Here is a 24,578-nt window from a genome sequence, read left to right on the forward strand (position 1 = left end):
TTTAGATAATATTTTTTGCTCTGATATTTAGTGTTATGCTTAATGTTCTTCTGCTCTTTGTTCTGCAGCCTCTTGTTCTTCTGCTTCTCGGTCTTCCAGGTCGTCGTCGTCTCCAGGGTCGTCGTCTCCGGGGTCGTCGTCATCGGGGTGGTCTTCAGGGTCATCGTCTCCAGGGTCGTCGTCATCACGGTGGTTGTCGTCTCTGGTGTCGTCGTCATCTTAGGGGTGGTCTTCCGGGTCATCGTGTTTAGTCTCTTGAACTTGGAAATGTAGCAGAAGGTACAAGAAGGCTGAGAAAATGCCGAGAACCAGCTGATGGAACTGGAACTCGGATGGCTACCCGAAGGTCCAAGAGCCAATGGAACTACCGAGGACCAGCTGACGTTACTGGAACCCGGTTACTAAGCAGGAGGTACCCGTGCCTGAAAGCACTACCAAGGACCACCTGACGTTGGTGGAACTCGGATACCCAGAGGGAGGCACCTAAGCCAAAGGCTCTGCCCGGAACCAGCTGACGGTGCTGGAACCCGGATGGGTAGCCGAAGGTCCAAGAGCCAATGGAACTACCGAGGACCAGCTGACGTTACTGGAACCCGGTTACTAAGCAGGAGGTACCCGTGCCTGAAAGCACTACCAAGGAACACCTGACGTTGGTGGAACTCGGATACCCAGAGGGAGGCACCTAAGCCAAAGGCTCTGCCCAGAACCAGCTGACGGTACTGGAACCAGGATGGGGAGCAGAAGGTACAAGAGCAAGTGTCTGCGTGGCTTTTGCAGGACACGATGCCGGCTGCACAGCAGGGGAACAGCTGGCGGTGCTGAACCCCACTGACACATTGGCTGGTGTTTTTCTCTGTGCAGCTAGCAGTACCGGGCCCCAACTGGCGGTGTTAGAGCCCGGGGTCAGCAGGAGGAGGAGATGGAGCAGAGTGTAGGCCGAAGCCTGCACTGGCGGCAGCTTTGGGTCTGTTGTGCCTGCGTGGCAGTTGCAGGACACGTTGCCGGCTGCACAGCAGGGGAACAGCTGGCAGTGCTGAACCCCACTGACACATTGGCTGGTGTTTGGCTCTGTGCAGCTAGCAGTACCGGGCCCCAACTGGCGGTGTTGGAGCCCGGGCTCTGCAGGGGGAGCAGAGTGTAGGCCGAAGCCTACTTGAACCAATTTCAAAGGTAACCTTTAACCCCCCCTCAGGGGTTACAAAGTAGAAGAGCCACAGCTTATGCAGCAGTAGTGCTGCACAAGTCAAAGGTTGCTCTTTTAATTTTGCTCCTTGCACACGCTGAATGAAACACGTATAACATTTAGCCCTTTATACAGTCAAACTGTGTTGGAGGCGCGAGTTCCCTTTGTAATGAGACGCAGCACAGATGTCAAGAATCCCACCTTGGTGCTGGGTGCAGCCTCCTGAGCGTTGTTATTTGCTGTACAGGAGTCTGCGCTGTCGTGTTATCCCCCGGCCTAGCGCTGTTAGCGCTGCCCATCTTCTGACCTCATTTAATGTCGGCCGGTGCGGTTCGCGATGACCATGAATCCCAGCCCCGCAGTGTCTTAACATTGTTAAAACACTGCGGGGCTGGGATTCATGGCCTGGCGCAGCACATATGTTCGCAACTCGCACTCGGGTCCTTACACCCGCTTCAGACTGTGCGGCGTCAGCTGATCCCTTATCGCATGCCACGGCCATGAAGCCGCACAGTCTGAAGAAGGCGGAAGGAGATGAGTGACAACAGGCGAAGATATGCACTGCTCATGCCCATCAATCACACCCTCACAGTCCCAATAAATAAGACACCGAGGGGCGTTGTGTGGGTCAGGGCGGCCGCAGAGGCGCAGGCAGCCAAACAATGATGCCAGAAGACGGGCAGCGCTACCAAGGGGGTTGCAGCGTGTCATTACAAAGGAAAGTCACACCACCGGGACGGTTAAATGGTCACACAGAGGACACATTTTAGACGTGTTTTCAGTTCCACATGTGCGAGGAGAATACGTTTATGAGCCACCTTGCACACATGCAGCATTACCGCTGTACGAGGTGGCTGTAAAACATAGAAACACCTGGGGGAGGGGGGACAGGTTCCCTTCAATTTCAGTTCTTGTGTCTGCGTGGCTGTCGCAGGACACGTTGCCGGCTACACAGCAGGGGAACAGCTGGTGGTGCTGGACCCCACTGACACATTGGCTGGTGTTTTTCTCTGTGCAGCTAGCAGTACCGGGCCCCAACTGGCGGTGTTAGAGCCCAGGGTCAGCAGGAGGAGGAGCAGGAGGAGGAGCAAGGGGGAGGGGAGTGTAGGCCGAAGCCTGCACTGGCGGCAGCTTTGGGTCTGTTGTGCCTGCGTGGCGGTCGCAGGACACGTTGCCGGCTACACAGCAGGGGAACAGCTGGCGGTGCTGGACCCCACTGACACATTGGCTGGTGTTTTTCTCTGTGCAGCTAGCAGTACCAGGCCCCAACTGGTGGTGTTAGAGCCCAGGGTCAGCAGGAGGAGGAGCAGGAGGAGGAGCAAGGGGGAGGGGAGTGTAGGCCGAAGCCTGCACTGGCGGCAGCTTTGGGTCTGTTGTGCCTGCGTGGCGGTCGCAGGACACGTTGCCGGCTACACAGCAGGGGAACAGATGGCGGTGCTGAACCCCACTGACACATTGGCGAGGTGTTTGGCTCTGTGCAGCCAGCACTTCCGGACAGCAACTAGCGTTGTTGGAGCCCGGGCTCTGCCGGTGGAGCAGAGTGTAGGCCGAAGCCTAATTGAACCGATTTCAAAGGTAACCTTTAACCCCCCCTCAGGGGTTACAAACTAGAAGAGCCACAGCTTATGCAGCAGTAGTGCCGCACAAGTCAAAGGTTGCTCTTTTAATTTTTCTCCTTGCACACGCCGAATGAAACACGTATAACATTTAGCCCTTTATACAGTCAAACTGTGTTGGAGGCGCGAGTTCCCTTCGTAATGAGACGCAGCACAGATGTCAAGAATCCCACCTTGGTGCTGGGTGCAGCCTCCTGAGCGTTGTTATTTGCTGTACAGGAGTCTGCGCTGTCGTGTTATCCCCTGGCCTAGCGCTGTTAGCGCTGCCCATCTTCTGACATCATGTAATGTCGGCCGGTGCGGTTCGCGATGACCATGAATCCCAGCCCCGCAGTGTCTTAACATTGTTAAAACACTGCGGGGCTGGGATTCATGGCCTGGCGCAGCACATATGTTTGCCTCTCGCACTCGGGTCCTTACACCCGCTTCAGACTGTGCGGCGTCAGCTGATCCCTTATCGCATGCCACGGCCATGAAGCCGCACAGTCTGAAGAAGGCGGAAGGAGATGAGTGACAACAGGCGAAGATATGCACCGCTCATGCCCATCAATCACACCCTCACAGTCCCAATAAATAAGACACCGAGGGGCGTTGTGTGGGTCAGGGCGGCCGCAGAGGCGCAGGCAGCCAAACAATGATGCCAGAAGACGGGCAGCGCTACCAAGGGGGTTGCAGCGTGTCATTACAAAGGAAAGTCACACCACCGGGACGGTTAAATGGTCACACAGAGGACACATTTTAGACGTGTTTTCAGTTCCACATGTGCGAGGAGAATACGTTTATGAGCCACCTTGCACACATGCAGCATTACCGCTGTACAAGGTGGCCTTAAAAACGTACAAACGCCTGGGGGAGGGGGGACAGGTTCCCTTCAATTTCAGTTCTTGTGTCTGCGTGGCTTTTGCAGGACACGATGCCGGCTGCACAGCAGGGGAACAGCTGGCGGTGCTGAACCCCACTGACACATTGGCTGGTGTTTTTCTCTGTGCAGCTAGCAGTACCGGGCCCCAACTGGCGGTGTTAGAGCCCGGGGTCAGCAGGAGGAGGAGATGGAGCAGAGTGTAGGCCGAAGCCTGCACTGGCGGCAGCTTTGGGTCTGTTGTGCCTGCGTGGCAGTTGCAGGACACGTTGCCGGCTGCACAGCAGGGGAACAGCTGGCGGTGCTGAACCCCACTGACACATTGGCTGGTGTTTGGCTCTGTGCAGCTAGCACATCTGGGCCCCAACTGGCGGTGTTAGAGCCCAGGGTCAGCAGGAGGAGGAGAGGGAGCAGAGTGTAGGCCGAAGCCTGCACTGGAGCAAGTTGAAAGGGAAACTTTAACCCCCCCCCCAGGCGTTTGTAGCTGAAAGAGCCATCGTGTACAGCACTAATGCTGGAAAAGGTAAACTTAGCTCTTTTAATTATGGTCCTTGCACATGCTGAACCTAACACTTATAAAAAGTGTCCCCTCCTACCGTGATACCGTCCGGTAGGTGGAACTTTCCTTTGTGATGTGACACAGCACAGCCGTCATTCTCACCCCCTTGGCGCCGTGCGCCGCCTCCTCAGCGTTGTTTGAATCAGTCCCGGAGCCTGCGCTGTTAGGTTAGCCCTTGTCCATGCACACATTTTGCGCTGCCCGTCTTCTGACATCATTTGGTGTCAGGCTGGCTGCGCCTGTGCGGCCGCGCTGGCCGAGAGCCCGCCTCATACTGTCTTCTCATTTAATCCCACTGGGGGCCTGAGATCCATGGACATGCGCAGTGCATATCTGAACCTCCACCTCTCACTCATCTCCCTACGGCTTCTTCTGACTGTGCGGTGTCACGGCCGTGGCATGCTATTAGGGACCAGCTGACAAGTGGCAAATTCCTGCGAGATCCAGGCCTTGTTCATTTTCAGGAAAGTAAGCCGGTCAACGTTATCGGAGGATAGTCGCATGCGACGGTCAGTTAGTACACCACCTGCAGCACTAAAGACACGTTCCGATAATACACTGGCCGCAGGGCAAGACAGCACCTCCAATGCATACTGGCTTAGCTCTGGCCATGTATCCAGCTTTGAGACCCAAAACTTGAAAGGGGAAGAGCCGTCTGGGAGTACAGCAAGAGGGCAAGACATGTAGTCTGTCACCATCTGATGGAACCGTTGCCTCCTGCTGACTGGAGCCGTCTGTGATGGTGTAGACTTTTGTGGGGGGCACAGAAAACTGTGCCACAGTTGGGCCATACTGGTCTTGCCTTGGGCAGAGGCACTGCTTCTGCTCCCTCTTTGTGCAGAGCCTCCACCACTGCCTGGACGCACTGAGCTGCTTTGGAATGCACTAGCAGCACTTCTCTCAGTTGGAATGGAGAAGATGATGGAATTGACCAGTGTGTCTTGGTACTCCCGCATTTTTCGCTCCCGGTTCAACGGTGTGATGAGGCTTTCTACGTTGTCCCGGTAGCGAGGATCGAGGAGGGTGAACACCCAATAATCAGACATGTTGAGAATGTGGGCGATGCGGCGGTCGTTTCTCAGGCACTGCAGCATGTAATCCACCATGTGCTGCAGACTGCCAACTGCCCAAGAAACGCTGTCCCCTGCTGGAGGCGTGATATCTGCCCGCTCGTCATCACCCCACCCTCGCTGTACACACTGAGTACTGGACAATTCGGTAACTCCCTCCTCTGGACGGATGTCTTCCTCCTCCATTGACTCCTCCTCATCCTCCTCACAAACTGTCCCCTGCCTACGCGTTTGTGAGGAACCACGTGGCGCTGACTGTCCAGAAGATGATGGAAATGGTGAATCCTCATCCTCCACCTCTTCCACAACATCATCCCTTAGCGCTTGCAGTGATTTTTCAAGCAGGCAGATAAGGGGGACAGTCATGCTGACTAGTGCATCATCTGCACTCGCCATCCGCGTGGAATAATCAAAGGGACGCAAAACCTGGCAGACGTCATTCATAGTGGCCCACTCTGTGGTTGTGAAGTCTGTACGGCGCTGAGTGCGACTTCTTTGCGCCTGAAGCAGCTGGTACTCCATTACAGCTTGCTGCTGCTCACACAACCGCTCCAACATATGTAACGTGGAATTCCACCTGGTAGGTAGGTCACATATGATGCGATGTTCCGGCAGGCGGTGTCGGCGCTGCAGAGCCGCAATGCGCGCTTTTGCCGTGCTGGAACGCCGCAAGTGAGCACACTCTAGGCGGACCTTGTGCAGCAGTGCATCAAGATCCGGATAGTCCCTCAAAAAGCTCTGCACGACCAAATTGAGCACATGTGCCAGACATGGGATGTGAGTGAGGTTGCCGAGGCCCAGAGCTGCCACCAGATTTCGGCCATTATCACACACTACCATGCCTGGCTGGAGATTCGCTGGCACAAACCACACATCGCTCTCCTGCTTGATGGCATTCCAGAGCTCCTGCGCTGTGTGGCTACGATTCCCCAAAAAAATTAATTTCAAGACGGCCTGTTGACGTTTGGCCACGGCTGTGCTCATGTCGGTCGTAACAGGTACACGTTCATCACGGGTCCATGTGGAGGTGGACTGTGACGGCTCCTGCAGCGATGATTCTGAGGAACTGGTGTAAGAGGAGGAGTCAATGCGTACAGAATGGATTCCTGCAATCCTTGGAGTGGGCAGGACACGTCCTGCGCCACTCGCACGGTCTGTACCCGGCTCAACGACATTAACCCAATGGGCAGTGAGGGAAAGGTATCGCCCCTGTCCATGTTGACTGGTCCACGCATCGGTGGTGAGGTGGACCTTGCTACTGACGGCGTTCAGTAGCGCGTGTTTTATGTGTCCCTCCACATGCTTGTGCAGGGCAGGGACGGCTTGCCTGCTGAAGTAAAAGCGGCTGGGCACATTGTACTGGGGGACTGCCAATGACATCAAGTCATGGAAGCTGTCAGTCTCCACCAGCCTGAATGACAGCATTTCCAGTGACAGAAGTTTGGCAATGCCTGCAGTCAGAGCCTGTGCTCGTGGGTGGTTTGAAGAGAAAGGCCTCCTTTTCTCCCATGCCTGTACTACCGATGGCTGTAGACTGGGCTGGGAGTGTGTGGATGACTGGGAAAGTGGTGCTGCGGGTGGAATTACAGCGGGTCTCTGGACAACAGGGCCAGAGGTTCTTCCACGGCGATCCTGGGAGGAAGCCGAACCAGCTGCGTGTGAGCTGGAGGAAGAGGCAACACGAGATGAAGAGGTGGTAGCTGCCGCTGTTGGTTGGCCTAGCTCTTCAGTGTGTTTTTCTAACAACGCCGCATGCCTGGTCCGCACATGTTTCCACATGTTGGAGGTATTGAGGCTGCTGACATTTCGACCTCTTTTGACTTTTTGATGACACACCTTGCATCTGACATAGCAAATGTCATCTGCAACTGTGTCAAAAAAGGACCAGGCACTGCAAGTCTTGGGAGCGCCCTTTTTGGCTTTTGGAAGAGACATGCTCCTAACGGGTGCCAAAGCGGAGGCTGCAGGATCCGCAGTCTTCCCCCTCCCTCTCCCTCTTTGGGCCGTACGGGGAATCTCTTCCTCAGAGCTGCTCCCACACCTTCCTGTCCCTCACGCCAAGATGGGTCAAAGACCTCATCATCTACACTACCCTCTGCCCCCAACTGCTCCTCCTGGGTAGTCTCAGCAGCAGAGCACGCACCAGTAAGTGGCACCTGAGTGTCATCATCAGCTGATGCGGCCTGCGATGTGGTGACCGGAGCCACTGGCCCACCCGCCTCTTCAGAGGAAGAGAGAAAAAGCTGTTGGGCATCACTGCACCCTGCCTCTTCTTCCATTTCTCCAATGCTGCTTGGCTGGCCCCCTGTTTCCAAGCCAAGAGATTCAGAGAACAGAAGTAGAGACGGCTCCTGTCCTGGGCTCTCTGTCTGCCTGGGCAATTTGGCAGGTGGTGAAGAGACAGATGGCTGCTCTCCAGTGCTCTGTGTCTGAGAGGATGTGGCACTAATTGAAGTTGATGCATTAGCTGCCATCCATCCGACAACGGCTTCAATTTGGTCTTCACGTAGCAGCGGTGTACGGCGCTCTGACACAAAGCTGCGCATGAATGACTGTTGCCTGGTGAAAGTGGGTGCTGATGAGTCACCGGTGCCCGCAGCAGGCACAGAATCCCCACGTCCCCTCCCTGCTCCGCGCCCACGCCCACGCCCACGTGCCTTACTCACTGCCTTCATCTTGGTTGACTGATAAAGATAAGCAGAAAAGTACTAACGGCTTTGTGTGCTTATTCCTGAGCAACTCCTAACAGGTATAAGAAACACTAATTTTCTAAAGTGTGGACTAGACTTTAATATGAGCTAATGTGGCCTACACAAATGTAAAGTGGTGTAACTGGTGTGTTTGGTGAACTTTATTATTTATTTATTTTCTGGGGGCTGAACTGACAACGGATAGAGCTGCAGTCACACGGAGACCGTGCAGACAGACGTAAACAGCGATGCAAGGCCCAAAAACCCTCCTCTACGTTATCCTATGTAGTGTTTTTCCACAAGTTAGCTGGAGACGGGTGGAAAGACACTAATAGGATTTTTTTGAAAACATGTGCAGCAGCCTGCACTACTTAAAACAAAATGAAAATTGATTTGGCGGTATGACGCAGTGAAGAACCCTGAGCTGGAGACAACCAGGCTATGGCTGCTCACAGACTACAGGGCGAGCTGCAGTCACACGGAGACCGTGCAGACAGCCGTAAACGGCGCTGCAAGGCCCAAAAACCCTCCTCTACGTTATCCTATGTAGTGTTTTTCCACAAATTAGCTGGAGACGGGTGGAAAGACACTAATAGGAATTTTTTGAAAAAATGTGCAGCAGCCTGCACTACTTAAAACAAAATGAAAATTGATTTGGCGGTATGACGCAGTGAACAACCCTGAGCTGGAGACAACCAGGCTATGGCTGCTCACAGACTACAGGGCGAGCTGCAATCACACGGAGACCGTGCAGACAGCCGTAAACGGCGCTGCAAGGCCCAAAAACCCTCCTCTACGTTATCCTATGTAGTGTTTTTCCACAAATTAGCTGGAGACGGGTGGAAAGACACTAATAGGATTTTTTTGAATAAATTAGCAGCAGACTACACTACTTGAAAAAAAAAAAAAAAAAAGAACAGTATGAGGCAATGAACCACCCTCCCTGAACTGAATACAACCAGCTATGGATGGCCTATGTGGCTGCACTCAGACTAGAGAGTGGGCTGCACTCACACACACACACACACAGACCTTGCAGATCGCTGTGAAAACAGCGCTACAAGGCAAAAGCAAGGTGAATAGTAGGTGAACACAGCGGTTGCTAAATTAGCCTTTGGAAAGCACAAAGAAGCAAATCGCTATCTCTAAACTGTCCCTCAGTCAGCAAACAGCGTCCTGTCACTAACTGAATTCACAGCAGAGTGATCGCAAAATGGCGCCAGCGACTTTTAAACTGCATCATGACATCATTTCAGCAGCCAATCACAGCCTTGCCAGTAGTTTCATGCCCTCCATGCTAAACAGGATGTGCCCACACTTGGAATCATTCTCATTGGCTGAATTTCTGCATTTTGAATCTTGGAACTTCCGATTCCGGTATCCGATACGCGGCAAGTATCGGAATCCCGGTATCGGAATTCCGATACCGCAAGTATCGGCCGATACCCGATACTTGCGGTATCGGAATGCTCAACACTAGTCGTGTCGCCATTTTCTGTGATCTGCAGCGTTAGCATTTTTCCATCAATGGAGCTCTGCGATGACTTATTTTTTGCAGGAACAGACAACATTTTTATTGATACCATTTTGGGATAGATGTGATGTTTTGTTCGCTTGTCATAGCATTTTTTGTGGTATTGCACTGATAAAAAAATTTAATTTTGACGTTCTGGATTTTTTTTCCGTTTACGGTGTTTACCAATCAGCTTCATTATTATTATATTTTGATAGATCTGACTTTTCTGAACGTGGCGATACCACATATGTGTATTTTTTATTTTTGTATTATCTTTATTTTTACTTGGGGAAAAAAGAAGTGGTTTGAACTTTTATACTTTTTTATGCTTTTTGTCATTTTTTTTTTTTTAGTTGTGTTTGTCCTATCATTTGTGCTTTTCACAGCATCGCTACATATAGCAGAAATCACTGTCTCTTGTGAAGCCCGACCACAGGCAGGGTTTCGAGGGAGCTCTGTACAGGGTCTCCAGCACCGACAATCGGCGATCACTTGACAGGCACACCGATGGGTGCATGGAATGATGTGCTGAATGCGGCCGGGGGTGTCATAGTATGACAGCGGCATTTAAAAAGTTAACAGAGCTCTGCGCCACCTGTCGAGTGTTGGAGGCAGGTCCTGGCTGTAACAGCTATCACCTGTCGAGTGTGGGGTGGGCCCACTCCATACACCAGCTTCCGACTTTCGCCTTAGATGTACGGCACATGTCAGGAAAGGGTTAAAAAAAATTCTCACCTAAAAATCTATAGGGATCTAATACTTTTCACCAGTGAGAGTTTTTTTAAGTTGTGTCCTGTCTAGGCAATCCCCGGTATGTGGTTATCAGAGAGCTCCAATCCACACCGGGCAGTTTACCATCTGAACATGATGGATTTCCTTGAGAAATATATGGCGGTACATCCCAGCTTATCTGCGGGATGGCTATCTTTAAAGTTGGTGTTCCAACGTCTTTAAAAAAGACACCTTGTTTTGGGTGGAGCATCCCTTTAAGATTCCTTTCTCCAGGCTGGGTCAAAGACACTAGAAGAATGCAGTGATTAGTAAGAGACTGCGCCCGAGGGTGGTTCTCACACGTCGTCGTTCTCAGTATGACCTCAGCACCTACACACAGGGATTATCTATATCTATTCTTCCATAATACCCTCCATGGTCGCATCTTCAGAACTACTGTACATTGCTCGGAAAAATTTACAGGGCTCTAGAAAAACTGTGGACATACGTCAAATTGGTGGTGATGTAATGGACAATTCCTTTTGGACAAGTTGACAGATGACACATGGACAACCGGGGGTTCTTCCTTAAGACTTTCTCATTTATTCTCCAGACTAAAGAATAATCTCCTGCAGCAGCTTCTCCCCAGAGTTAGTGAGACACAGGAACTGACCCATCACTGCAAACATCCGTACTCCAAATAAGTGTGTTCCGATATCAATGCAGCTGAAGGCAAATAGACTGGGAGAAAGAAGGGGGTTGGAAACCAATTTGCCTGCCCTAAGCTACATTGATGTCAGAGCATACTCATTTGGAGTACAGGTGATGGCAGTGATGAGTCAGATTAACACCTGTGTCACTAATTATGGGAAATGATTCTGATAAGAAGAGGAGACAGGCACTAACCCATCACTGCCATCATCTGTACTCCAAATGAGTATATTCTGCTGAAAGGCAGGGAAATAGACTGGGGAAAAGCAGGGGTTTGGCAGCCAATTATATGCAATTTCATTTTTTACAGGAATGAAGACAAATTCCTTAATAAAGTGATTTACAAAGTGTCATAACTTTCTAGTCTGAGAAAAATACTTTAAAAATATTGCACAAATTGAAAGTTTAGTCAATCATAAGAAAAGTAATGCAATGAGTGAAAATTAGTATTTATTTATCTTCATTGTCCTCTTTCTCCGATTAGACAGGATGCATTTGATTTTATTCACACATTCTTTTAAGTATAGTTCCAAAACAGATGTCCATGCGCAGAGTCGTCCTGGCCCTGGAGGTCCTGCCCCCTAAATAGGTGTTCATTTGCAGAGTCATCCTGGTCCTGCAGGTCCCACCCCCTAAACAGGTGTCCATGTGCACAGTCGTACTGGTCCTGGAGGTCCCACCCCTAAACAGGTGTCCATGCGCATAGTCATCCTGGTCTTGGAGGTCCTGCCCCCTAAACATCTATGTGTCCATGTACAGAGTAATCATGGTCCTGGAGGTCTTACCCCCTAAACAGGAGTCCATGAGCAGAGTCGTCATGGTCCTGGAGGTCCTGCCCCCTAAACAGCTGTCCATGAGCAGAGTTATTATGGTCCTGGATGTCCTGACCCCTAAACAGGTGTTCATGCGCATAGTCATCCTGGTTCTGGAGGTCCCACCCCCTAAACAGGTGTACATGCACAGAGTAGTCCTGGTCCTGGAGGTTCTGACCCCTAAACAGCACTCTGTGACGGTTAATGCAGCGCCCCAGAGTCCTGGTCGTTGCAGTAATGTAGTTCTCCCACCAGGGGGAGTGATATTACGTCTGAAGGCAATAAAGGAGATCTCTTTACCAGGTATCACAAACCACACAACACACTTCACACTCCAGCCCACCAGGGGCTCCTATCTATTAGGGCACTCCTCACAACTAGGTAAAACTGGTGGTCTGGATAGGAAGTTAGTCAGACGCTGACTGGGCTTCACCCAGGCAACACCTGTCAGGCAGACAGAGGGGAAGGAGGAACATCAAAGAGCTGCAGACAGAGGGGTCCCTGACAGGGGTGGGATCCTGTCAGAGGCCTAGCCAGAAGGCCACGGAGCTGCGCCTGCCCCACGTGCGGCAGCATCCTAAGAAAGAGACATTAGAAGAGAATTGTATTGCGGAGGGTGAGAAACGAAGTCATAGCAAAAGGAGAGGAAACCAGAAGGACTTCTGCCCTGCAAAAGGCTGCCTCCTTTCTGAGGCGCAGGACCTGGTAGCCGGAACACTGAGAGAGTCAACGTCTCCAAGCCTGGCTCCAAAGACCGGCAGGACAGCTAGTTCCATATTAGTTGCCCGACCTTATACACAGGAGTCACGATGGCAACTTGTGGGGGCCGGGGCGTGATAGAGTCCCTATAAAAAGCCTCAGGTCACCGGTCATATGGTTTTGTCCTATCCATTCCATCAGGGGGACAGAGAGAAAGAGAAATAACATCTAGAACACCAACATCAGTTGTGAGGACCTTACCGAGAAGCTCAGCAGGGAGGTACTACAACACACAGGTGCTAGAGGAAGGCTACTGATTTCCACCTGGATAAGGAGACTCTGGATTTGCCTTCAGACCGGCTGGACTCTGCCTACCCTGTGCTCTGTACCCTGGCCGTGGATGCTGAAGCCTTCAGTAAAGGTAAAGAGACAGAAACCTTGTGTCCTCGTTCTTCACTGCGCCTTACACCATCCACCATCTACACTCTGGGAAGCCCTGGGGATACACTTCACCTGTGGGAAGGTATACCATCTAGCTGCCATCACATCACCCCAGCGGACCCCTAAGCAGCGTTGGTCACCCTGACCGAATACCACAGGTGGTGTCACGAACATTATGCCTTTAAAGACCTTTCCCCCATTTACAACGACGTCCCTAGGGCCACGGACCGGGTCAACCACCGTGACAATCCCCACTGAGAACCGAAGGACCCGATACCGAGTACCCCATTGCCCTACTGGGGGCGCTCCATAAGCAAATGTGCTAAGAACCGCGTGATGGAGACCAGATTCATGGACGATGAATATTATTATTAGAAATTTCACCCAACCTCTAGTCTGTGTAATATCACCAAAAGAAAATAATAAACAACAACCAAATATAAAATATTACTAAATTAGCTGTTTCATCATCCTGGTCCTGCAGGTCCTTCCCCCTAAACCTGTGTCCATGACCAGGGTTATTCTGGTCCTGGAGGTCCCACCCACTAAACAGATGTCCATTAGTAGAGTCATCCTGGTCCTGAAGGTCTTGACCACTAAATTGCAAATGGTGGTGGTAAGCAGATGTGCCGAGGACCGCATGGAGGAGACCAGATTCTGAAGGTGAGTATTATTATTAGAAATTCACTCAAACTCTTGTCTGTATAATGCAGCTCCCCAGAGTCCTGGTCGTTGCAGTACTGTCGCTCCGCCACTAAGGGGAGTGATGGTACGTCTGATGGCACTTAAGGAGTTCACCTGACCAGGTATCACAGTCACACACTACACTTCACACTCCGGCCACCAGGGGGAGCAAAGGGTTCTATGATTAGGCCACTCCTCACACTTTGGTAAAACTCGGGGTTGGATAGGAAGTTAGAGAGAAGCTGACTGGGTTTTGCCCAGGCAACACCTAGTGAGAGAAGAGGTTGCTTGGGAAGATTCAGGGGGGTCCCTGTCAGGGGTGGGATCCTGGCAGAGGCCTAGCGAACAGGACAGATCGTTACGGAGCCGCGCCTGCACTTCATTGCGGCGGCATCTTAAGAAAGGACATGAAGCGAAGTATATTGTGGAGAAGTGAGAAACGAGATCACAGCACAAAGGTGATAGAACCAGTAGGAGTCGTGCCCCGAGATCGGCAACATCCTACTGAGGCGCGTAGCCGGTGGCCGGAACGCCAAGGAAGTATTGGCCTCCACGCATTACTTCAAACCAACGGCAGGGCAGTCAACTTTAGGTGGGCTGCCTCACCTTAATCACCTAATGAAGACAACGGAGGCAATTGTGGGAGAGGGGCGTCTCTAGGGTCCTATAAAATAACTCCAGGCCTACCCCCTCATACGGGTGCGTCCTATCCATATCATCTGGGGGACGGAGAGAAAGAACAGAAACATACACAACAGTTGTGAGGACTATCCCGTGGTGCTCAGCAGGGAAGTACTACAACACCCAGGCGCTAGTAGGTAGGCACTGATTTCCACCTGCAAAGGGAACTCTGGATGTGCCTTCGGACCGGCCGGTCTCAGCCAGCCCTGTTAGCAGTGCTCTGGATTGCGGATGCCGAAGCCTTCAGTAAAGAGGTAAAGAGACTGCAACCCTGTGTCCTCGTTATTTACTGCGACCTACACCACCACCTACACCTTTTATTGGGCGCCCCTTAGCAGGACCACGGACCGGGTCGGGCCACCGTGACATCCTCAGAACCGAGAGACCCGGTACCGAGTATCCCGCTGTCTTGCGTTTGGGGGCCGCTCCAAATAATATAACCAAAGGGAAATAATAAACAACTACCAAACATAAAATATTCTTATATTAGCTGTTTTTTTAGCACTTTTATCACAGGCTCACACTGGGACTAGAGCTCAACTCTAAATAGGGATTATCTGCAATACCAGACACAACCTATAGATAAAGGTGGCGCTGACACTGGGGAAAAAAAATAAAACCATGCATACGCAGTAATCCTCAGCTATATTTTTTTAATATTTGCAGTGCACATCATTTGTGATATTGAATTTTACATTCCTAGAAATTCTCATTTTTATGCATTTTATGTCTATTGTATAAAATCAATTTTGGATAATTGGTCAACAGATATTTACTATAGAAAACAAGCGATCAGGTAAGTGTCTCGTTATTCATAAATGATATATTAATGAGACATTTTCTATCATCTCCTGCTTTAAATATTTGTTCTGCTCACTGATAAATATTTATTAATTTGTCCTTTTCTTACATTTTATGTTACATATAAAAGTTTACAAATTCCTCAGATGAATATACAGAAAAAAAGTCCAAACAGAAAAAAGAGACCCTTAAAATATAAGGCAGCGTCAGTCCTACTGGATGGAGTAAACGGCCAACTACTGAGACCCCCAGAAGACGCTGCCGTAGTAGTAGTAGTAGTAGTAGTTGCTGTTGTTGTGGTTGTTGTCGTTGTTGTCGTCGTAGTTGTGGATGCTGCTTTCCTACATGTTATAGTTGCCGAAATTGAAGAGTATGTGGAACAGAAATTGTCAGAAGCGCAGCCAAGTACAGACTCACCTATAAAATAAAGTGAAATTAGAACATTTTGTAAGTTATGGCACATTATTATTATTACTCTTAATATTATTATCATCAAACAACATTTTGGAGAGGATTGTGGAGAGTATAAATGTTGAACAGAGATCCGATAGATGCTGCTGCGCAGATACCGCCGCTGCCATTTTGCTAGAGGAAAACAAAATTGTCCCGACCATGATGGTGCCAACGGCGCATGCGCAGTAGCATCTATTGGATGCATCTATCAGGTAGCCGCCATACTCTACTGAGCCGGCACAGCCGGGCGCCATTTTGAGAAAGATTTTTTTTTCCAGAATAAATTTATATCCCTAAATAAAATAATTTAATACATATTATATTTACGATCCTGACATCGCCACCTGCCTTGTGAATGTGATTTTTTTTTTCAATACATATTATATTCAACATGTAAAATAGGGGGCAGGCCAGTGAGGGATCAGTGACCTGTCATAAGCCATCAGTATGAATGCCTAAGCAGAGCATCACATAGAGACTCCGCCTACAACCCTGCCCACAGACCGCCTACAGCTCCGTTCACAGACCGCCACAAACATCTCATTAACTGAAAACACAGATTAAACAAGAACCACAAGACAGATTTCATCACCAGGCATCATTGTAATCAGTGTAACGGTGCCAACCTGACATTTTAAGACACTTCCAAGCAATTACTAATATTATAATTATTCATTTTCATCAACCAGATATTGAACATTCCCGTGAGAACTTGAGCCTCCACATATGACCCCGATAGCGTAGACAACTTTTCGGTTTCATCGACTTCCAGAACTCTTGTAATTACCTGAGTTTTCGGTTATATTGAAGCAATTGTTCTGATTTCCTAGACATTGCAGAACTTGTGACGTTTTATTTACTGCAGAAGCTAATGAAGGACACTGGAATCCATTTGGGGTGACTGCAAAAAGACAAATAAAAATAATAGATTAAGAGGAATAAACAAGATTTGCAACTTAATTACTATAATTACTCCTTCTTGGGATTTCTATTGAGCTCCGGGTGATTAGCCTAATAAGCAACACCATACGCTCTGATTTAGTTTTTCTGTTTTTTATACATGGGTCCCTTTAGAAAAATAACAGACCACACTTTGTCCCACAGTTGTCACCCCACTGATCAGCCATAATCTGTGGTTCTACAAGTGTGACATTTTCCTGCAGCGCCACCACAGGTGAAATGATGCATTACGTGTTGGCCACAAAAATCAACACGGAGCAGAGGCAATATCGACATTTTTTGTTTGTGCGTCCAAACTTTTGACTAGTACTGTACATGCAAAGGAAAACAAAAATTGCAGGTTCTCATACCAGTTAACCATTAAAAATAGACAAAATGATGACATCCAAGTGCTTTTCTATTTTTTTCATGAACCCATTTGAAATAGAGTTTTTACTGCCGAAATCGGATCAATAACGGACATCGGACTTGTCTCTCTTTTTATTTTTACAGACAATTAAATAACAAAAATTATAGAAATTAATTAAAAAAAAACATTCCATGACTATAAGGATAAGTTCATAAAGATTAATTAGCAATGGGATAATAGAAGCGCAAAAGTTACGTAAATAATTTAAATAATATTCAGATTACTTTGTCCTTCTATTCTCCCTCCCTATTTGATCTTTATGATTATATTCAGTGGTGTCCACTTGATGTTAATGTTTCTAATATTGCCTTTTGTTCTAGACTCTAGCTATAAGGACAAGTTCCTTAGATGAATAATTTTTGCACTTTTGCACAATTTCTGCACCAATTAGGTAATTTAGGCTGCTTGTATTTTTTTTTAGCAATTTTTATTGTTTTTTTACATGCATTTTTATTGCTTTTTTTTGTTTTGGTATGTGATGATTTACATAAAACCCACTTTGTTTTGGACATTTTCTATTTGTTGAGTTATCTTGTTTTATGTGTTTTACTCATGGAAAATAGGTGAACTGGACATAAGACTAGGGTCACATCTGAAAAAATAGGTTTGATTTTGCCAATCAATTTCGACTCTGATCACAGTATGATCCTATTTTATTAAATGAGGAGAAAAATAAAATTTCTCAACCTTCTCCATTCGGTCTGTCCATGAAAATCAGACCACATTCCGATTTATATTCCACGGATCAATAGCCATGAACATGCGCATGGTCCAATAGACTAACATTGGTACAGATGTTTGGTCGGAATGCAATCGGACTGAATCTACGGTTGTCTGCCAAATTCTAAGGGTGACACAACTTGTTGATGACCACATGAGGCCAAAGGTTTGTCCACCACGATGGCCATTTAATCATCAACTGTGGCACACCCTATTAGGATAGTTTAAAAGACTGATTGACTTGAAGGCTAAGGAGGTGGGAACCACTCAAGTCCCCCATTTGTCATCTTCCTAACTTCAGTACTAACGGTATTGAAACATTAGGGCACAGAAACAAATAAACCTTGGAGACATCTGAATGTATATAAAAAAATAAATCCAGTATACTTACAAGTAGAGTCTGGTACGACACAATTGGCATCACTGCAGCAGGAATTCAATATGTCTATTTTATCAAATCCAGACCAATAGGAGTAGAAGTAGTTACAGTACTGGGGGTTAGCACACCCTCTGACAATGCTGGCGGAACTTGTACCTAAAAAAGAAAAATTACAACTAAACTGGTAATGGTGATATAATAAACAAAAGTACCAAAGTAAAACGACTGTCGAAGTACTTTAACAATATTTGAAACTACAATCACACACAAAACAATAAATTTACTGAAGTGACATTAGAATATATATATATATATATATATATATATATATATATATACAGGTGCTTCTCACAAAATTAGAATATCATCAAAAAGTTAACTTATTTCAGTTCTTCAATACAAAAAGTGAGACGCGTATATTATTCATTAGCTGCAAACCATAATCATCAACATTAACGAGTTATTTATAGGTTTATTTCAATATTTGGGGGCTCCGATAAATATTGTTTTGATTAATTTTGTATGGGTCTTTTGGTCCATTTTGGTTATGACGTAGTATTAGATTAGTGGCTCATTTCTCTCAATTAACCTACCAGAATTCCTAGTAATTGACGCATAGCACAATTCTTCGCTTTCACAGGTTGTTTCAGGTCCGGTACATGTAGGGCTTGTTGCATTAATGCAAGTGGTGCAAACGAGACAATGACCTGCAGGAGGCAGAAAATTAATTATTTTAGTATAAAAGTAATTAAAATGAATGTAATCACAGAGAATGGACCGTGCGTGCAAGATAATGATGTGGTCTGAACAGCTCACAATACCTTTTAGGCCTAAGATCACAGAATGATAATCATATGAGAAGAAAAGCAGAGCTAGGAACCAAGGTACCAAAAAGTTAAAACTTTATTGAGAAAACAATGAAATCACATAAGAAGGATAACAAAGAAATTACAATGGTAAGCCAAAGTGATAGGACCACGGTTGGAAACAGGCAAAAAAGAAAGTACAGGCAAGGTAAACATTAATAAACATATTAGCTCAAAAAGTGCAAGTACAATGTACCACAAAGTGTGCCAATATAAGTAATATAGATAACCATATATCCAAGAGTGTGGGCATACTAGCAGTATAAGAGAAATCCCTAAAGGCTAACTGCCACAATAGAAGAAAGAGCTTGAGCAAAGACCATAGAACTAAAGTACATAAGTGCACGGGGAATTACCTGAGAGACCATGGTGCCACCCACCCCAACGTGCGTTTCGGCGTAGTGCCTTCTTGAACCCCACAAGACCTGCTGTATTCTGGCAACACCCCACAAGACCTGCCGTATACATGGAACACTTCACAAGACCTGCCCTATACTGGGAACACCCCACAAGACCTGCTGTATACTGGGAACACCCCACAAGACCTGCTATATACTGGGGGAACACCCCCAAAAGACCTGCTGTATACTGGGAACACCCCACAAGACCTGCCGTATACTGGGAACACCCCACATAACCTGCCGTATACTGGTAACACCCCCCAAAATCTGCCATATACTGGTAACACCCCACAAGACCTTCCATATACCGGGAACACCCCACAAGACCTGCTGTATACTGGGAACACCCCACAAGACCTTCTGTATACTGGAAACACCCCACAAGACCTGCCGTATACTGGGAACACCCCACAAGACCTTCCATATACCGGGAACACCCCACAAGACCTGCTGTATACTGGGAACACCCCACAAGACCTTCTGTATACTGGAAACACCCCACAAGACCTGCCGTATACTGGGAACACCCCACAAGACCTGCCGTATACTGGGAACACCCCACAAGACCTGACATATACTGGGAACACCCCACAAGACCTGCCGTATACTGGGAACACTCCACAAGACCTGCTGTATACTAGGAACATCACACAAGACCTGCCATATACCAGGAACACCCCACAAGACCTGCCGTATACTGGGAACACTCCACAAGACCTGCTGTATACTGGAAACACCCCACAGACCTACCGCATACTGGAAATACCCCACAAGACCTACCGTATACTGGAAACACCCCACAAGACCTACCATATACTGGAAACACCCCACAAGACTTGATGTATACTGGAAACACCCCACAAAACCTGCCATATACTGGTAACACCCCACAAGACCTTCCATATACTGGGAACACCCCACAAGACCTGCTGTATACTGGGAACACCCCACAAGACCTTCTGTATACTGGAAACACCCCACAAGACCTGCCGTATACTGGGAACACCCCACAAGACCTGACATATACTGGGAACACCCCACAAGACCTGCCGTATACTGGGAACACTCCACAAGACCTGCTGTATACTAGGAACATCACACAAGACCTGCCATATACCAGGAACACCCCACAAGACCTGCCGTATACTGGGAACACTCCACAAGACCTGCTGTATACTGGAAACACCCCACAGACCTACCGCATACTGGAAATACCCCACAAGACCTACCGTATACTGGAAACACCCCACAAGACCTACCGTATACTGGAAACACCCCACAAGACTTGCTGTATACTGGAAACACCCCACAAGACCTGCCGTATACTGGGAACACCCCACAAGACCTGCCATATAATGGAAAACCCCACAAGACCTGCTGTATACTGGGAACACCCCACAAAACCTGCTGTATACTGAGAACACCCCACAAGACCTGCTGTATACTGGGAATACCCCACAAGACCTGCTGTATACTGGAAACACCCCACAAGACCTGCCGTATACTGGGAACATCCCACAAGACCTGCCGTATACTGGGAACACCCCACAAGACCTGATGTATACTGGGAACACCCCACAAGACCTGCCGTATACTGTGAACACTCCACAAGACCTGCTGTATACTAGGAACATCACACAAGACCTGCCATATACTGGGAACACTCCACAAGACCTACCGTATACTGGAAACACCCCACAAGACCTGCCGCATACTGGGAACACCCCAAAAGATCTGTCATATACCGGGAACACTCCACAAGACCTATGGTATACTGGGAACACCCCACAAGACCCGCTGTATACTGGGAACACCTCACAAGACCTGCTGTATACAGGGAACACCCCACAAGACCTGCCGTATACTGGGAACACTCCACAAGACCTGCTGTATACTAGAAACATCACACAAGACCTGCCATATACCGCGAACACCCCACAAGACCTGCCGTATAATGGCAACACTCCACAAGACCTGCTGTATACTAGGAACATCACACAAGACCTGCCATATACCGGGAACACCCCACAATACCTGCCTTATAATGGCAACACTCCACAAGACCTGCTGTATACTAGGAACATCACACAAGACCTGCCATATACCGGGAACACCCCACGAGATGTGCTGTATACTGGAAACACCCCACAAGACCTACCTTATACTGGAAACACCACACAAGACCTACCGTATACTGGAAACACCCCACAAGACCTGTCGTGTACAGGGAACACTCCACAAGACCTGCCACATACTGGGAACTCCCCAAAAGATCTGCCATATACCGGGAACACCCCACAAGACCTGCCGTATACCGGGAACACCCCACAAGACCTGCCATATACTGGAAACACCACACAAGACCTACCGTATACTGGAAACACCCCACAAGACCCGTCGTATACAGGGAACACCCCACAAGACCTGCCGCATACTGGGAACACCCCAAAAGACCTGCCGTATACCGAGAACACCCCACAAGACCTGCCGTATATTGGAAACACCCCACAAAAGCTGTTGTATACAGGGAACACCCCACAAGACCTACGTTTTATCAGAAACAGTTCTGCATAAATTTGCCTAAAACTTACCACCATGAATCAGGGCCAGTACTAGACAGGAAAATAAAGTAAGGTTGTTCATCTTAGCAGCTCACACAGCGCAGTGTTGTGTCTTTCTGTTAGCAAGTCTGGTATGTCTTTTATACTGTAGACTGAATGCAACTGGTTATTTTATTGTGTAGTTTGTATATTATAGACGTATATTTGTAATTACATTATTCAGCACTTAATTGTCAGATAGACCTTAAGACTAATTCCATTTTTATGATTGAAGACATTGAAATTTAGTTGTTAAATTCCAAAAGTTGAAAAGCTGGTTTAACCCATGAGGTCAAGTACAGATGTCAGATAAATATATATCATTGATACTTTTTAGGAATTTATTACACTTATTGTAGCATGTTTTTCTTTTCAATGCACTCCTTCCCCTTCTTTCCATGATTTCACCCCATTACAAAACACCACCAATATTCTGTCCCCTTCTAACGTCATGTCTTCTCTTTTGCTGAAATTAAGTCTTTTAAAAACCAAACATCTTATGTTGCCCATTCTCTACAATATATTTTATACATGGTATTTAAATTTTGATAAAATATGGACATTTAGCTGTTTATTGTTTCCATTGTTTTATTGATGTTGCAGTGTACCGACTAATGGATATATTAATTAATTAATTAATTAATTGCCCCCTCTTCCTTTTTCCATCTTCCTTTTGAGTTTATGTTATGTGTTATTATCATGTTCTATGATTTTAAAAAATGATCAATAAATATTAAAATGTTATTTGTACTCAGGTTTCATATCTGTAAGTTAAATACTTGTACCATTAGTGAACTTGATGTTTCCACTTCAGTGGCAGTACCACAACTCTAGAATAGCACACACTTCAGCTTGTGGTTAGGTTTGACCAAGTTCTTTCCTTCTCTACGTATATTCGGATACTTGCACGTTGTCACCTGTACCTTAAAATACATCAGAATTTGCCCTTCCTTCACTAAGAAAAAAAAGAAAACCCTTGCACTAATTATTTTTGATTCTATCTTACCTCACTATAAAACTGCTTAAAATCCCCCTTCCAAATCTATCTTGAATGCAGCAGTCAGTCTCATCTCTTTGTCCAGCCACTACACCGATGACTCACTTTGTGGCAGTCACTGCACTGGTGGTTACCCTTCCAGTATACAATATAATTTAAAGCACATCACTCTGAGCCACAAAGATTTCTGACCCAGGGCCCCGGGCTGTTCAGACACTGTAGGCCCCCCCGGTCATGTGACGGGGGTCATGTGACCGGGGTCATGTTATACCCGAACCAGATTAGTCCAGAAAAATGGCCGGGACCTACTCTACTGTAACCTATTAAATATTTGTTAAAATCTGCAATACAATTTAGGTATATTTTGACCAATAATATCACATACAAGGAACAAATACCACCGCGCCATGACCAGACCACAAATTACAACCACAGTGATCGAATAATATCACATACAAGGAACAAATACCACCGCACCATATCAAGACCACATATTACCACCACTTGGTGACCAAATAGCACATTCAAGGGACAAATACCACAACACAATTTCCAGACCACATATTACCACCACATAGTGACTGAATACTACAATACTGATCAGTAATTAAAAAAAGAAAACCACAATACTATCACCATAAGTGCCAGTATTCACAGGAGATCTGTACTTATAGTATGCAGTGTCTGTGTAGAGGTAATACAGAGATCACTGGTGACATTATACACAGGAGCTCTGTATATAATGTATAGGTAATACAGTGATCACTGGTGACATTGTACACAGGACCTCTGTATATAGTATATAGTGTATAGTGTCAGTGTATAGGTAACACTGACTCACCAGTGACGTCTCTAGGTGAAGTCCTTCATCTTTCATCCAGCACAGACCGCCATAATTTCTTCCAGCCAGGACTCGTTTCTGCAAGAAATAACACAGTTATCTCGAGCTCTGCTTGCAGAACACGTTACTTAATTTTTCACAACTTCTACATTACACCACATGGAGAAAAAAAGGGGATATAGTGTCACTCTGCACAGTAACAGGACCGCCCCCCCATTTAAAACAGTATACTCAAAAAATAAAATAAATACATCACTGCAGTAATAATATCCCTTAATTAGCCCCTATGGTAATAATATTCCCCACCCTGGCCCCGTGTGTCTCATTCCTGGCTCCAGCCATATGTTCTCCCATCCTGCACTCATGAGTATCCATCCTACCCCATGTGATCTCCCCATCCTGCCCCATCTGTCTCCATCGTATCCATCCTGCCCCATGATCCAATCGTGCCCCATGTCTTTCATTCTGCCCTGTGTCTCCAATCATGCCCCATGTCTACATTTTGCCCATGCCTCCAGTCCTGCCCCCAGTGTGTCCAGCAATCTGCCCCAGTGTGTCCAGCATATTACCCCCAGTGTGTCCAGCATATTACCCCCAGTGTGTCCAGCAATCTGCCCAAGTATGTCCAGCATATTGCCCCAGTATGTCCAGCAATCTGCCCCAGTGTGTCCAGCATTGCCCCCAGACAGTGTCTCCAGCAATCTGCCCCAGTGTCTGACTCCAGCATATTGCCCCCAGTGTGTCCAGCATTGCCCCCAGTGAGTCCAGCAATCTGCCCCAGTGTGTCCAGCAATCTGCCCCAGTGTGTCCAGCATATTACCACCAGTGTGTCCAGCAATCTGCCCCAGTATGTCCAGCATTGCCCCAGTGTGTCCAGCATATTACCACCAGTGTGTCCAGCAATCTGCCCCAGTATGCC

The 24,578-nt window shown here is 47.5% G+C and overlaps 1 protein-coding gene across 1 annotated transcript; it reads right to left on the bottom strand.

The window, feature by feature from the left end:
• Positions 1–14,869: 14,869 nt before the first annotated feature.
• On the bottom strand, positions 14,870–21,899 carry LOC143768663 (uncharacterized). Its single transcript, XM_077257306.1, has 5 exons — positions 21,813–21,899; positions 18,548–18,661; positions 17,967–18,110; positions 16,274–16,387; positions 14,870–15,450 (listed from the first exon to the last, which is right to left on the bottom strand). Exons 1-5 carry the CDS (start codon positions 21,862–21,864, stop codon positions 15,176–15,178), a joined length of 699 nt encoding a protein of 232 aa, XP_077113421.1. The 5' UTR covers positions 21,865–21,899; the 3' UTR covers positions 14,870–15,175.
• Between the last annotated feature and the right edge of the window lie 2,679 nt (positions 21,900–24,578).

This window comes from Ranitomeya variabilis, chromosome 4 (genome assembly GCF_051348905.1).
Source record: "Ranitomeya variabilis isolate aRanVar5 chromosome 4, aRanVar5.hap1, whole genome shotgun sequence".
In the NCBI taxonomy this organism is placed as follows: Eukaryota; Metazoa; Chordata; class Amphibia; order Anura; family Dendrobatidae; genus Ranitomeya; species Ranitomeya variabilis.

Coding starts and splice junctions, on each gene's coding strand:
- LOC143768663 (XM_077257306.1), bottom strand. CDS start 21,864: ATGAACAACCTTACTTTATTTTCCTGTCTAGTACTGGCCCTGATTCAT. Junction 18,111..18,547: donor GTCAATTACTAGGAATTCTG/GTAGGTTAATTG, acceptor TTTCTTTTTTAG/GTACAAGTTCCGCCAGCATT. Junction 15,451..16,273: donor CAATATAACCGAAAACTCAG/GTAATTACAAGA, acceptor TTTATTTTATAG/GTGAGTCTGTACTTGGCTGC.